The sequence below is a fragment of the Leguminivora glycinivorella genome, chromosome 15, assembly GCF_023078275.1.
Source record: "Leguminivora glycinivorella isolate SPB_JAAS2020 chromosome 15, LegGlyc_1.1, whole genome shotgun sequence".
NCBI classification, from domain to species: domain Eukaryota; kingdom Metazoa; phylum Arthropoda; class Insecta; order Lepidoptera; family Tortricidae; genus Leguminivora; species Leguminivora glycinivorella.
The window spans coordinates 6,699,874-6,713,186 of record NC_062985.1 but is presented as its reverse complement, the minus strand read 5'-3'; the positions used below and the strand labels follow the sequence as shown (position 1 = coordinate 6,713,186).

At 41.7% G+C, this 13,313-nt stretch overlaps 1 protein-coding gene across 6 annotated transcripts in view; it reads left to right on the top strand.

Annotated features, from left to right (window-relative positions):
- The window catches only part of LOC125233741 (dmX-like protein 2), a 93,390-nt gene that overhangs the window by 33,592 nt on the left and 46,485 nt on the right, over positions 1-13,313 (top strand). For 5 of the 6 annotated variants that reach the window (XM_048139814.1, XM_048139810.1, XM_048139809.1 and 2 more), the window contains 14 exons: positions 756-940; positions 1,437-1,551; positions 1,652-1,844; positions 4,778-4,928; positions 6,019-6,220; positions 6,865-7,077; positions 9,154-9,308; positions 9,887-10,032; positions 10,317-10,423; positions 10,714-11,024; positions 11,442-11,723; positions 12,126-12,389; positions 12,510-12,659; positions 13,101-13,252. In XM_048139814.1, the coding sequence (XP_047995771.1) occupies positions 756-940; positions 1,437-1,551; positions 1,652-1,844; positions 4,778-4,928; positions 6,019-6,220; positions 6,865-7,077; positions 9,154-9,308; positions 9,887-10,032; positions 10,317-10,423; positions 10,714-11,024; positions 11,442-11,723; positions 12,126-12,389; positions 12,510-12,659; positions 13,101-13,252 (2,626 nt within the window). The remainder of the gene's footprint in view (positions 1-755; positions 941-1,436; positions 1,552-1,651; positions 1,845-4,777; positions 4,929-6,018; positions 6,221-6,864; positions 7,078-9,153; positions 9,309-9,886; positions 10,033-10,316; positions 10,424-10,713; positions 11,025-11,441; positions 11,724-12,125; positions 12,390-12,509; positions 12,660-13,100; positions 13,253-13,313) is intronic. The other variant, XM_048139811.1, reaches the window with a different exon arrangement.

Genomic DNA, 13,313 nt, shown 5'->3' with positions numbered 1-13,313 from the left:
AGAAAAATATGGACAGTAGTTATGTGTGAACATAATTTCTATTTAATAAGTCAAAGAGAGAGAAGAGAAGATATAAAGTAAATGAATTCATCGTGACGTCACTCCTCAGTATTTCATAGTAATTCCATATTAGCAAATCGTTTTGACAGTTCTTAATAGGAAGCTGATTTGACTAGTAGGTAACTAGCCTATTGTCGCCCGACAGTAAGACTTCATTGCATGTTCAACAACGAAATATTGTCGCTGAGTAACAATGTTACTTTTCAACCCAGAACTCGTCACAGAATTGTCTGGTGAAATAGCCCACAGTAGTGACCGGTAACAGGGTTTTAATTTAATTGCAGCCTAGTCGTATTCAGATACCTAATTTTCAAATCCATTTACTTGAATCTGAAATACTAGTATATTACAAATATGCTAATTAAATTTAATGTTTCGTCTGAATCGACGCAAGTTCGGATCACTGATGTGTCGAATTTAGGGTCGGTTGCACCAACAGGGTGTCATGTAACGTGTACCCATTTTTATGCACGCTTATGTGAAAGCATGAATAAATGAATATGAATGAATATGAACCGTCTGTTACCGAATTTAGCGCTCGCAATTTTTTTTGTATGGGTTCCATAGACCTCTGCATGACGTTGACGTGTCTGTAAACTGTGTTAGATGCAACTGGCCCTTTGTCAAGTGAATAGTTTGCGAAAGTGTAACTCACCTTCGAAAGTATTATACACTATTATATTTTTTGTGTTTAGGCCCATTAGAAGAAAATAACAACGACATGAAGCGTAAACAGAGTATAGCTACTGAAGACCTGGGCGAAAACCAAGAAGGGGACGTGTTAGACTCGGCCCCTGTCATATCAATGGTCACCAACCATACTAATGGCACGCTCAATCTCTGGCAGCTTACGTTTGATGACAAGTCTAAGTTTTCACAGGTATGTTATATTATGATATTACAGAATTTATATATTTTTGAGATGGACAAATTTGCTTCAAAAAAATGTCATGCAGGTGAGATGATTGGGCATAGTCATAATCATAATGAAATGGGCTGCCTCCTAAGGCCTACATCGTAGTTACCGATAGTCTAATGTCATAAATGTCATAATGCAATGGTCCACCTCTCAAGGCCTGGACTGGAGATTCTCGGCCGTGAACTAAGTTGTATGAAGTCTCGGCCGACTAGTCTCGGTCGGACCTTAATTACGTTTACATAATACAAAAGTGAGCACTGTTAGTGCGTTTTCACATTATCCGATCCGATATCGGAAGTCGGAAGGATTTCAAAGAAAAAAATCAAAGATGGTGGCGTAAATATATGGGATATCGGATCGGATAATGTGAAAACTCACTTTCAGTCATTCATATTATAGTTATTTTTTTACGGAAAAGTAATTATGAATCATAATATATTTTATATTTATGTTACAGGTGCTATCAATAGGACACGCGTCAAGAGCGTCCGGACATAGGTTTAGGGTTAACGACATCACATGCCATCCAGTATTACCTCTATTACTTACGACGAGCCACCACAACATATCAGGTACGCAGATTTTTTTTTAACAGTTCGTATATTAAAATTAACCTAAAAACGTATCGTGCAAGTTGGAAATCAGTATTTTAAGCATTGTTTACACTTGCAGATAGTGACAGAGATACACACGCACCCAATGACGACATGGCGGCCGGCGGGCTATGCTCGGAGCTGATAATGTGGCGAGTGGAGTGCGTGGGTCCGCTCGGCAAATCTGGCGGCGTATCGGAGCTGGCCAGAGTCAACTCTCCGCATCTTTCCGCCTTTAGCAACGTGGCGTGGCTGCCAACGTTGCTGCCTAGGTAATCTAATAAGAATAACACACACAGAGATGACTGCGCGGTCGGTGGTACTAGGAAGTTATAATGTGGCGAGTGGAGTGCGTCGGTCCGCTCGGCGGTCTGATGGCGTATCTGAGCTGGCTAGAGTCAACTCTCCGCATCTATCCGCCTTTAGCAACGTTGCGTGGCTGACTTCGTTATTATACACTATGTAACATAATTGCCGAAGATAAATCCTACGGCTTATACATTACCTTCTATAGTACCTTTAATTTTCATGGTGTTTATTTAAAAAAAAAGGAAGTGGTATTCGTAACCGCTATTCGATACCGGTTATTACACCGGTCAAATCTTACATGAAAATCGGCTAAAAAAACAAAGTGTGATGTAAAGCTGGATTTTTGGTATGTTATTTGGAGTCCTTGGGGGAATGTAAGACTATATTTTGCAAGCAAAAAAAAGTGTGCTAACTTCGTAATTTAAAAAAAAAAGTAAAAAAATCGGACTTATTTTGGTTTTTATTTATTTATTAAAAACTATGCGTTTTTGGTCAAAAGTTGCTGTGTAATGTTGAAAGCGCATTAAATTTCAAACAGTTTGACATCTTTTTTATCAATGTCCGTCAAATAGTTTTCGAGATATGAAGCGTCAAAAAAGGTTAATTTTTGACGCATTTATAAAATGTAGCGTTTTGCCAATATTTTTAGACAAATATCTGCAAAATACTTCATGATATGATATATATTGCAATATAACATTGTATAAAATTTATTTTGCTTTAGTTTTAGTTCAAATAAAGGTCAGTAAGACGAATAGTTACTTTGGTGAACAAAAAAAAAATCTATAAATAGAGAAGCCAAGAGTCTGGTAGATTGGTTAAAAATTGTCTAAGCTAACTTTGCATCGATTTGACTATTACTAATGAAGAAATAAAATAAAATAAAATTTTGAAGTTTAGTAAATTAGAAAAATAAAACAGAATTAGTTAGATTTTACTTTTTCCTTTTTGAGGGTCCTGGTTCTGCATCTTGATGGCACAACTCCTGTAGTGATAGAAAGTCCACTTGAGTTGTATTTGACCACCAATTGCTGTGGAATAAACTACGGGAACGGAAAGCGCCCACGCCAATTATTAAGATACTGGAGAAGTGGTATTCCCAGCAGAAGAACGTAGTAAGATGGAAGTCAACTCTGTCCACAGCCAGCGGGCTAAACTGTGGCGTGAGACAAGGAGGCAGCATGTCTCCGGCTCCCTTCAGCGTGTACATGGATGGGCTGTCGCAGGCTTTGACCAGTACCGAGGTTGGCTGCTCCATCAATGGGCAAATGATAAATCACATCGCATATGCAGACGATATGGTCCTACTAGCACCATCTGTGGGAACTATGCGTAAGTTACTTGCAGAATGCGAGAGATACGCCAGCCAGCATAACATGAGATACAATCCGGACAAGTCTGAATTTATGCTCATGGAGGCAGCACATATGCCCACACATGTACCACCTCTTTTGCTTGATGGAGCACAATTGCGGAGAGTACACGAAGTCAAATATCTTGGCCACATCTTGTTGTCCAGTTTAAAAGACCAGGAGGACATATAAAGGCAGAGGCGAGCCACCGCAGTAAGGGCAAACATGTTGGCTAGAAGATTCGCCAAATGTAGTGACAGCGTAAAAAGACAGCTGTTCCTCAGTTTTTGTACAAGCGTTTATACTGTCGAGTTATGGTCCGACTACACCTGCGCGGCGGTGAGAGACCTGGGTGGCTAGCCGAATGGCACAATCGCTCACGAAACGCTCACGAAACGAAGCGCTAGTAGATATCTATCTCTATCGCGCTTGCGTATTGGCGCGACAGAGCCAGCGGCGTATCGCTTTCGTTTGGCGTCGGAGAAATGCCATTCGGCTACGGGGCCTGATTCAATTAATGAGGGTTTTCTACTCGTAAATATTTTTTTCCGCCAAGCGGCGATCCGGAGGTCTTTCTGACCGTAAACTTAACTTACTAAATAAATGTTGATTTGATATACGCAAATATGTGTCTAAGTAATACTTGAACAGTCCCCAAATAATAATAATTCGTTCTCCGCTACGCCTCCTGTAAATATATGTAAACTATCCCATTTGGCCATTACCATCCACCGATTATTTCTGATCCAGTTATACTAGACTTATGATATAATCCTATTTTTTTAAATAACTGGCACTCTTTTGGTCTTAAATGAAAGCTAGTGAAATTTTCTACATGTTTATTTTACAATTTATGTAATAGCCTGAGTTTTTTGCTGATATCTGTCTCAAAATATTAGCAAAACGAATATTTTCATAGAAAGGGGAAAAATGCTCTTTTTTGACGCTTCATATCTCAAAAAATATTTGACGGACATTAATAAAAAAGATGTCAAACTGTCTGGAATTTAATGCGCTTTTAATATTACAAAGCAACTTTCGACCATAAATGCATAGTTTTTTAATAAAACGGCAAAAACCAAAAAAAGTCTGATGTTTTTACTTTTTTTTTTTAAATTACGAAGTTAGCACACCATTTTTTTGCTTGCAAAATATAGTCCTACATTCCCCCAAGGACCCCAAATAATATACCAAAAATGCAGCTTTACATCACACTTTGTTTTTTTATTTCTCTTTTTGACCAGTGTATATGCTCTTAAATGGATAACCAGCATTAATGTTACATTCTGTATACGTAATATATACCACACACAGGTTACTAGCCGATCTAGAGAAATCTACTCCAATGAATCCATGATTGGCGGCTTATAGCGTGCTCGTCTTGTGTAAATAGGAAAGCGCGTGGTTACAGACGATTTTGCCTGAGTAATGTTTGACGTAAAAGTCGTACAAGGCATGAAATACCAGAGTAGCCAAGAGACTCGTATTTTAATGCATTCGTCCTTTCATACAGAGTTCCAAATAAACTAATTTCTCTTTCACAGCACAACTCTCGGCAACCTATCAAACTCACCCTCAGCGTGTTTCGTGGCGAGCGACGGCGAGAGCCTCCGAGTATTCCAGGCCGTTATTGACGCGCGGACCCTTCTCGCCGAGATAGCCACGTCGGAGCGGCGCCACAACAATAACGTAATGGTAGTAGCTGTGATGTGTGTTTAGTATTTCCGGTAGCTGTAAATTGGCCCTTGTAGAAACAATCTTTCAATAGCCGTGTGTGTCCTTCAGTAAAGCTAGTCTTAGATTCTAATTTCATGATTTTTTAAACTGCTTGCTGTAGTTGAACCTGTAAATCAAACCTGACTGACATTGTAATATAATCCACATCCACTATGAAGTAATTAGAGTAGGCGTGTGTTGAAATGTTGAATCTTTCCAAAATAGCTAGTCCTATCTAACATAACGTAGGTGACTGTTGGTGTTGTAGTAGTTTTATATTATCGTTTGTAGGTAGAACTCTCGACTCTCTGATTATTGTTTGTCAATGATAAAAATAATTCTGACCTCTTTTTAGGGTTCCGTAGTCAACTAGGAACCCTTATAGTTTCGCCATGTCTGTCTGTCTGTCCGTCCGTCCGTCCGTCCGTCCGTCCGTCCGTCCGTCCGTCCGTCCGTCCGCGGATAATCTCAGTAACGGTTAGCACTAGAAAGCTGAAATTTGGTTCCAATATATACATCAATCACGCCAACAAAGTGCAAAAATAAAAAATGGAAAAAAATGTTTTATTAGGGTACCCCCCCTACATGTAAAGTGGGGGCTGGTATTTTTTTTTCATTCCAACCCCAACGTGTGATATATTGTTGGATAGGTATTTAAAAATGAATAAGGGTTTACTAAGATCGTTTTTTGATAATATTAATATTTTCGGAAATAATCGCTCCTAAAGGAAAAAAAAGTGCGTCCCCCCCTCTAACTTTTGAACCATATGTTTAAAAAATATGAAAAAATCACAAAAGTAGCACTTTATAAGGACTTTCTAGGAAAATTATTTTGAACTTGATAGGTTCAGGAGTTTTTGAGAAAAATACGGAAAACTACGGAACCCTACACTGAGCGTGGCCCGACACGCTCTTGGCCGGTTTTTTATCTAAGTAAATAAAAAATATGAACAGCTGTGTAGTTTCAGCTGGAATAAATTTTTTTGGCAATTAAATTACTCAATGATCTCCTACATTACATAACTTGTGCCATTCACGAGTTCAAATTGTTATACGTTTTTTTTTATAGCAACACGACACAATGTCCATGTCATCGGAGTCAACACTAGAAGAAGGCGGCGGTATACCGCTCCACGACCGCATCAGAATCGTCTCCCAACAGTCCACCGCCCGGCCCGGCGCCATCATACAGCTGCACGCCATCGCGGACGCCACGCATGACTGGCACAACACGCAGCTGCTGCACGTGTTCCAGGAGCAGCTCATCACAGGTGTGTATACAGCCGTGTCCACACCGCGGCAGCATCCAGCAGTCCCCGCCCGCGCCATCATACAGCTGCACGCCATCGCGGACGCCACGCACGACTGGCACAACACGCAGTTGCTGCACGTGTTCCAGGAGCAGCTCATCACAGGTGTGTATACAGCCGTGTCCACACCGCGGCAGCATCCAGCAGTCCCCGCCCGCGCCATCATACAGCTGCACGCCATCGCGGACGCCACGCACGACTGGCACAACACGCAGCTGCTGCACGTGTTCCAGAAGCAGCTCATCACAGGTGTGTATACAGCCGTGTCCACACCGCGGCAGCATCCAGCAGTCCCCGCCCGCGCCATCATACAGCTGCACGCCATCACGGACGCCACGCACGACTGGCACAACACGCAGCTGCTGCACGTGTTCCAGGTGCAGCTCATCACAGGTGTGTATACAGCCGTGTCCACACCGCGGCACAACAGCATAGTGTTGTTCTCCGAACGCAAAGTGAGACGTTACAGCCGACATTGTTTACATGCCGTGCATCACCCAGCCCAAAGTCATCTCGCTATAAAGTTTACAACTGCAAGATAAATGGCTGACTGGCATTCCACACCTTTAAAAAAAACACAATTATTGATTCTTTTTTTTTTGCAGGCGAAAGGACCACAACAGACACTGTCAGCACGGATTCCGGCGTCGAAGGCGACGTACACACGATAACAGAAGCTGGCCTAGAAGCAATAGTGGATCTACGCAAAGCGGCCGTCTTTAACGAGCCCTTCTACATTGTGGTTTTAGAACGCACGGACGGAGGCTCCACTGTGCATATGTGGAGGCTTACGGTGTCGTCACAGGCGGATGCTGCAGGTATGTTAATCCATACTACCCATACTAATATTATAAACTAGCTTGTACCCGCGGCTTCGCCCGCGTACTAAAAGAATTATTCAAACGTATACAAAAATTAAGATTTTCATTTGGATCCATAGGTTTCTATGTAGGTACATTTGTCTGCGATTATTTAGATAACACATATAACTATTTTTTTAAAGAAATGCTCGCAATGATTGTAAAAATGTTACACAGCGACCACGGCGTAGGTAGTGGGTACGAGTAGGTATGTATTCTATATACACTCTGGGGAAACTTCATACAACCCACATAGCCAGTATCTATGGTCAGTGGGTAAAAAGTACTTTCTCGCATTATCGCTTACAATTTTTTTGCATTTTGCTTATACTTATTGCAAACGTAAACTTATAAAAAGCAAGCAAACGATCTTCTTACAGCACGTCCCTATCGCTATCTTTATCCCTATCCCTATCTTTATCCCTAACCCTATCCCTATCCCTATCCCCATCCCCATCCCCATCCCCATCCCCATCCCCATCCCTATCCCTATCCCTATCCCCTCCCATCCCCTGTCCCTGTCAAATGATCATGTTAGGAGGTCAACTTTGAAAAATCTTAGTGCACCTCTAAGGAAATCACGTGTCAATTCGAAATCTCTTGAACCAGAAGTAAACATAAAAACTAAATGCATATGACAATTTTGATATTTAAACCCCATCCATTGCACCATAACAGGAGAGAAGGTACTTATTTCACTTCCGCCTCGTTAGATTTTAAAAACGTTGTATTTATCGTGATCAGCGACCCGATAAACTATAAAAACGATACCCATATTGGTTTTTTGACTTTATCACCCCCTTTTCACCCTTTTAGGGGTTAAATTTTCAAAAAACCTGAAACACGTATTTAGTCATATGCCTTTAGGAATCCTCCTGTGAAGTTTCGAATAGAACAGTCAAACTAATCTTGTTTCCCCATACAAACTTTGAACCCCCATTTCACCCCCTTAGGAGGTGAATTTTGAAAAATCCTTTCTTAGTGCTCCTCTACACTATATAAGGAACCTACGTGCCAAATTTGAAATCTCTAGGACCAGCGGTTTCAGCTGTGCGTTGATATGTCAGTCAGTCAGTCAGTCAGTCAGTCAGTCAGCTTCTTCTTTTATATATTTAGATAGATTGGGAAAGTGTGTGTCTGTTTTTTTGTCCGTCTTTCACGGCAAAATGGAGCGTCGGATTGACGTGATTCTTTAAGTGGAGATAGTTGATGGGATGGAGAGTGGCATAGGCTACCATTTGTCTCTTTCTAACTCCTCCACTTTCCTAAAATGGGGAAGTTTGTATGGAGCATTCTGCAATTTTCGAATTTAATGCGAGCGCGGCCGCGGTCAAAAGCTGGTGTTGTATATTTATTTAGGGCCATTTTTAGGGTTCCGTAGTCAACTAGGAACCCTTATAGTTTCGCCATGTCTGTCTGTCCGTCCGTCCGTCCGCGGATAATCTCAGTAACCGTAAGCACTAGAAAGCTGAAATTTGGTACCAATATGTATATCAATCACGCCAACAAAGTGCAAAAATAAAAAATGGAAAAAAATGTTTTATTAGGGTACCCCCCCTACATGTATTTTTTTTCATTCCAACCCCAACGTGTGATATATTGTTGGATAGGTATTGAAAAATGAATAAGGGTTTACTAAGATCGTTTTTTGATAATATTAATATTTTCGGAAATAATCGCTCCTAAAGGAAAAAAAAGTGCGTCCCCCCCCTCTAACTTTTGAACCATATGTTTAAAAAATATGAAAAAAATCACAAAAGTAGAACTTTATAAAGACTTTCTAGGAAAATTGTTTTGAACTTGATAGGTTCAGTAGTTTTTGAGAAAAATACGAAAAACTACGGAACCCTACACTGAGCGTGGCCCGACACGCTCTTGGCCGGTTTTTTAATGACATGACAACAGGGGACGCTTGTCAAGCTACATAGGGGGGGCGTCCAACAGGTGTGTTTATAAACCCTCTTTTGCATTTAAACATTTAAGACTCTCTTTTTTTATTTAAGTGAAAAAAAATCACAATTTTTAAATTTTCAGACGAGCTGACGAATAGCATGATGTATGTCCCGGACAGCGCATTGATCCAAGAAGACGAAGGCGAGTCGCGAAAGAACTCCGTGTCGTTCGACGCGGCAGAACGCCCCACCGCCCCATCGCCACCTAACTCGCACCTCTCTATCACTACTAAAAAGGTAATTCACAATCAACCTAGCCCTTTCCCATCCTAATGCCAGGGTCCGCTTTCAGACTCAATCGTCTCTACTTTGCCTGCACGTCGGTAATAAATAAAACACAATGCGATGTGAAAATAAGTCACATTCCATCCATTCTCTTTTGTGGCTTTTACATTCCTGAACTACTACAAACATCCACCGAAGATCAAGAGCAGGGGATCGATTTTTTAATTTCGAACGCACGAATTCGCCGTTCGAAAGTCTGGAAAACGACGTCATGCTATTTTCGAAAAAGGACGGCTAGTAATTTTAAAACTAGTGGTAATGACCACTCGTTTTCGATTCTGTTAGTAGAATTTAAATCGCTTGTAGTGGAGATATTATTGAACGAATTTCACGAAGTACGGATGGTGTTGTTGTTAATTCTAGGCGAATCCAAATATTTGTAAATTAATTTTGTATTTTTTCACAGGCGTCAAGCAAGTTTTTATAGATCAATTGGATAAAGCCATGAATCGAATTTTCAAAATATCATGAGTTAAAGAAATTTTCATATCTCTTTAATTTAAAATGACCCCATTTTTTATATTTTTTAGGTGTGCGAGTGTCCGCTAGCGTTGCCGGATGGAGTGGATGTGATCCACGCCACGCCAGCCGCTGGTCACTTAAGTTCGGCTTCCATTTACCCCGCCTGTTTAGCGCCATACATTTTAGCCACTGCGTGTTCGGACAGTACACTCAGGTAAATACATACTCGTAATTACATATATCTTTGAACTTTGGTTGACATATACGTCTCAAATTGTCACTTCCGTATAAGTACAATTAATTTCTGTAATCACAATCAGAAGTCTAACTAAGCGCAAAGCTTACTACACAGCCTGATTTTCAAATCCTATGAAATACGAACGAAGAAGTGCAATGAGCCTCCGAATTATTTAAAACATCTACTGCGTTCAAATACACAATGTCAAATGCGTATATTACAATGTAGAGTATGTAGTTTATATTCGCCTTTGTTTTCAGATTCTGGAAATGCAGTGTTACGAAAAAAGACAATGACGAATATGACTATTCTTGGAAAGAATGGGAAATGATGAATAAAGATCAAGAGTCTACTATTGACATTCCTGGTACGTAACTTATTAAACTAACATCGTATCTATGATACTAGCAATTCGCTTTGTCATTTGATCAAAAGAATTAGACGCAACTCGCAAGGGCACTATGCAAACCATGCGTCTGAATCTTGCGTCCCCCGTTGGCGCAGTTTGTAACAGGATAGCTAAATGCTCGCGTTCAAAGCAGTAAGTTGTGAAGTTCAGTGCGTGACTTGCGCGAGTGATTCATACATAGCACGCGGACAATCCAGTCGATTTTACTTTTACTTAGACAAATTAGACTAATCAAGCGTACTTTCCAGGGCAACCACTCCACATAAGCGCTGCGTACTCAGGCCGCATAGCGTGTGCCTACAAATGCGGGCGCTCCTTCACTCGCCCCAAGGGCGGCAGCTCCACCTCCACCAACTCAAACCCCGACGCGCGCTTCGTGAACCTATGCGTGTGTGTGTACGAGTGCGAGAGCACTGGCGGCGCGGAGTGGCTTCTAGAAGATACTATACCTCTGAAGAACGTCAGCTTGCCGAGGGTCGGTGTGTGCGCGGACACGCAGATCGACTTGTCTTATTTGAACAACAGCGCGTTTATGCAGAAGAAGCTTCGAGTCACGCAGGTTAGTGTTTACTTGTATGGTTAGAGAGCGATAGGGATAGATATGAGTGAGAGAGCACTGGCGGCGCGGAGTGGCTGCTAGAAGGTAGTATACCGCTGAAGAATGTTAGCTTACCGAGATTATTTGAACAATAACGCGTTCTTGCAGAAGACACTGAGTGTCACGCAGCAGGTTAGTGCTTCATCGCGCTTTCCATGTATGGTTAGAGAGGGCTAGGGATAAAAAAGAGGGAGAAAGAGTACTGGTGACGCAGAGTGGCTTCTAGAAGATACTATACCGCTGAAGAACGTCTGCCTTTTCGTTTTGTAAAAAAAAAATAAGTAGAGAGCGACAGAAGAGTTAAAAATGTATAAAATTGAGGGAATAGCATCTAGGTAAAGATCTTAAATATTTGCTAACGTATTAATTTGTTCTCAGGTCCTTCAAACCCTGTCATCTGACGAGAGCCGCAACCGCAACGGCGAAGCGGAACCGGGAAAGTCCGCGGGCCTCCTCGCCGTGCCGTCCTTCAGCACGCTGCAGTCTCTTCGGAAGAGTATCATGGAGAATGGAAACACTTGCCCGCTGACCCAGAAACATTTGGTGCAGCTAGACTGGGTGTCGAAAGAAGATGGGTCGCATATATTGACTGTGGCCGTTGGGAGTAGGGTCCTGTTGTTTACGGCGGTGTCTAGCGACTTGGCCCAAGCCAACTTGAAGGTTAGTTCGTGACTTATCTAGTCTTTAAGTAGGTTATCTATACCTTCAGCACGCTGCAGTCTCTTCGGAAGAGTATCATGGAGAATGGAAACACTTGCCCACTGACCCAGAAACACTTGGTGCAGCTAGACTGGGTGTCGAAGGAGGATGGGTCGCATATATTGACTGTGGCTGTTGGGAGCAGGGTACTTTTGTTTACGCCTGTGTCTAGCGACTTGGCCCAAGCCAACTTGAAGGTACGTTCACAACTTATCTAGCTAACTATGTAGGCTATACTTTAGTATTGTCTCGTGTCATCGCAATTTATGTATGTCACGTTCTTAATCATCATAAGATTCATAAGCATAAGATCTATTGGAGTTGCAGGCATTATTTAATTTATCCGATTTATTTTCCCCACAGGCTATGAAAGAATCCATTAACAACAACCGTCCCATACTCCGCAAAGCATCTTCCCTTGCCGCCCCATTATTCGTCGAAGAGATCCGATGGATGCAACTACGACGTATCCAACTGAAAACCGCTGATGGTTTACCACCCCTGCCTATGCAAATATCGTGGGTGCGAGATGGAATACTTGTGGTGGGAATGGACTCGGAAATGCACGTCTATTCGCAGTGGAAGCCGGAACATCAGAACGCATCGTTAGGCATGTCTGGTGTACAGGTTAGTTTTTACCTCATTTTAACCTTTGATCCTTTGTACAAACTCAGAGGTATCCAACTGGTTTACAACCTCTGGCTATGTAGAGTGTTCCTCTTTTCATGTGATATTTTGATTTTATAGGAAATCGAAGAGGGCAGCGAATCCCGCGCGCTTCGTGACTCTGATCTACGAGTTTCAGCGCCGCATTTACAAAGAGTGTCGTCAATTAACCTGCAGCTGTTAGAGCGGGATGCAAGACGGCGAAACAAAACACAGCCGGATCAACCGCAGGTATGCAAACACTTCTATTAAAAAACGCTCGATACGAAGGTGAGGTTCAACTGTCTACACTGCATGGTTATTATGCTCATCCAAATTACTTTAGTATGCCCAATCCACTATCTACTTGAATTCGCAAAGGTACATCCAGATCTGTAAAACGCGCCGTGATATTAAGTCGTAGAGAGTGCAGTGCACTCATTGTAAAGGTTTTTAGAACAGATGTATAAGTAAATCTGGATAGCCGCCTACATACATACAACATACCATACTATCACGCCTGTGTCCCATAAAAGTGTAAGCAGAGTACATGAACTACTCAAGTTTCAGTGCCACTCTTAAGTTTCATAGCCGCCTGTCTACCAAATACTCACCTACATTATTTCTAAATTTACGCTATGTTACAGGTCCTTTACGAACACATTATGGTAATGTCCATTTGTCGTTTCGCAGCCTCTACTCGACTACATGCCAGACTACGGTCTCTTCGAAGCGTCCCAGATGGCCTGTCCAGTATTACCTCAGTACCATCCCAAACAGCTTATGGAATTGCTAAACAGCGGGAAAATACGATGGGTCAAAGCTATACTCGCTCACTTAGTGAGGTAAGGAATCGCGATCTTATTGAAAGAGTAATATTATCTGCATTATTTTCTGACTCAGCTT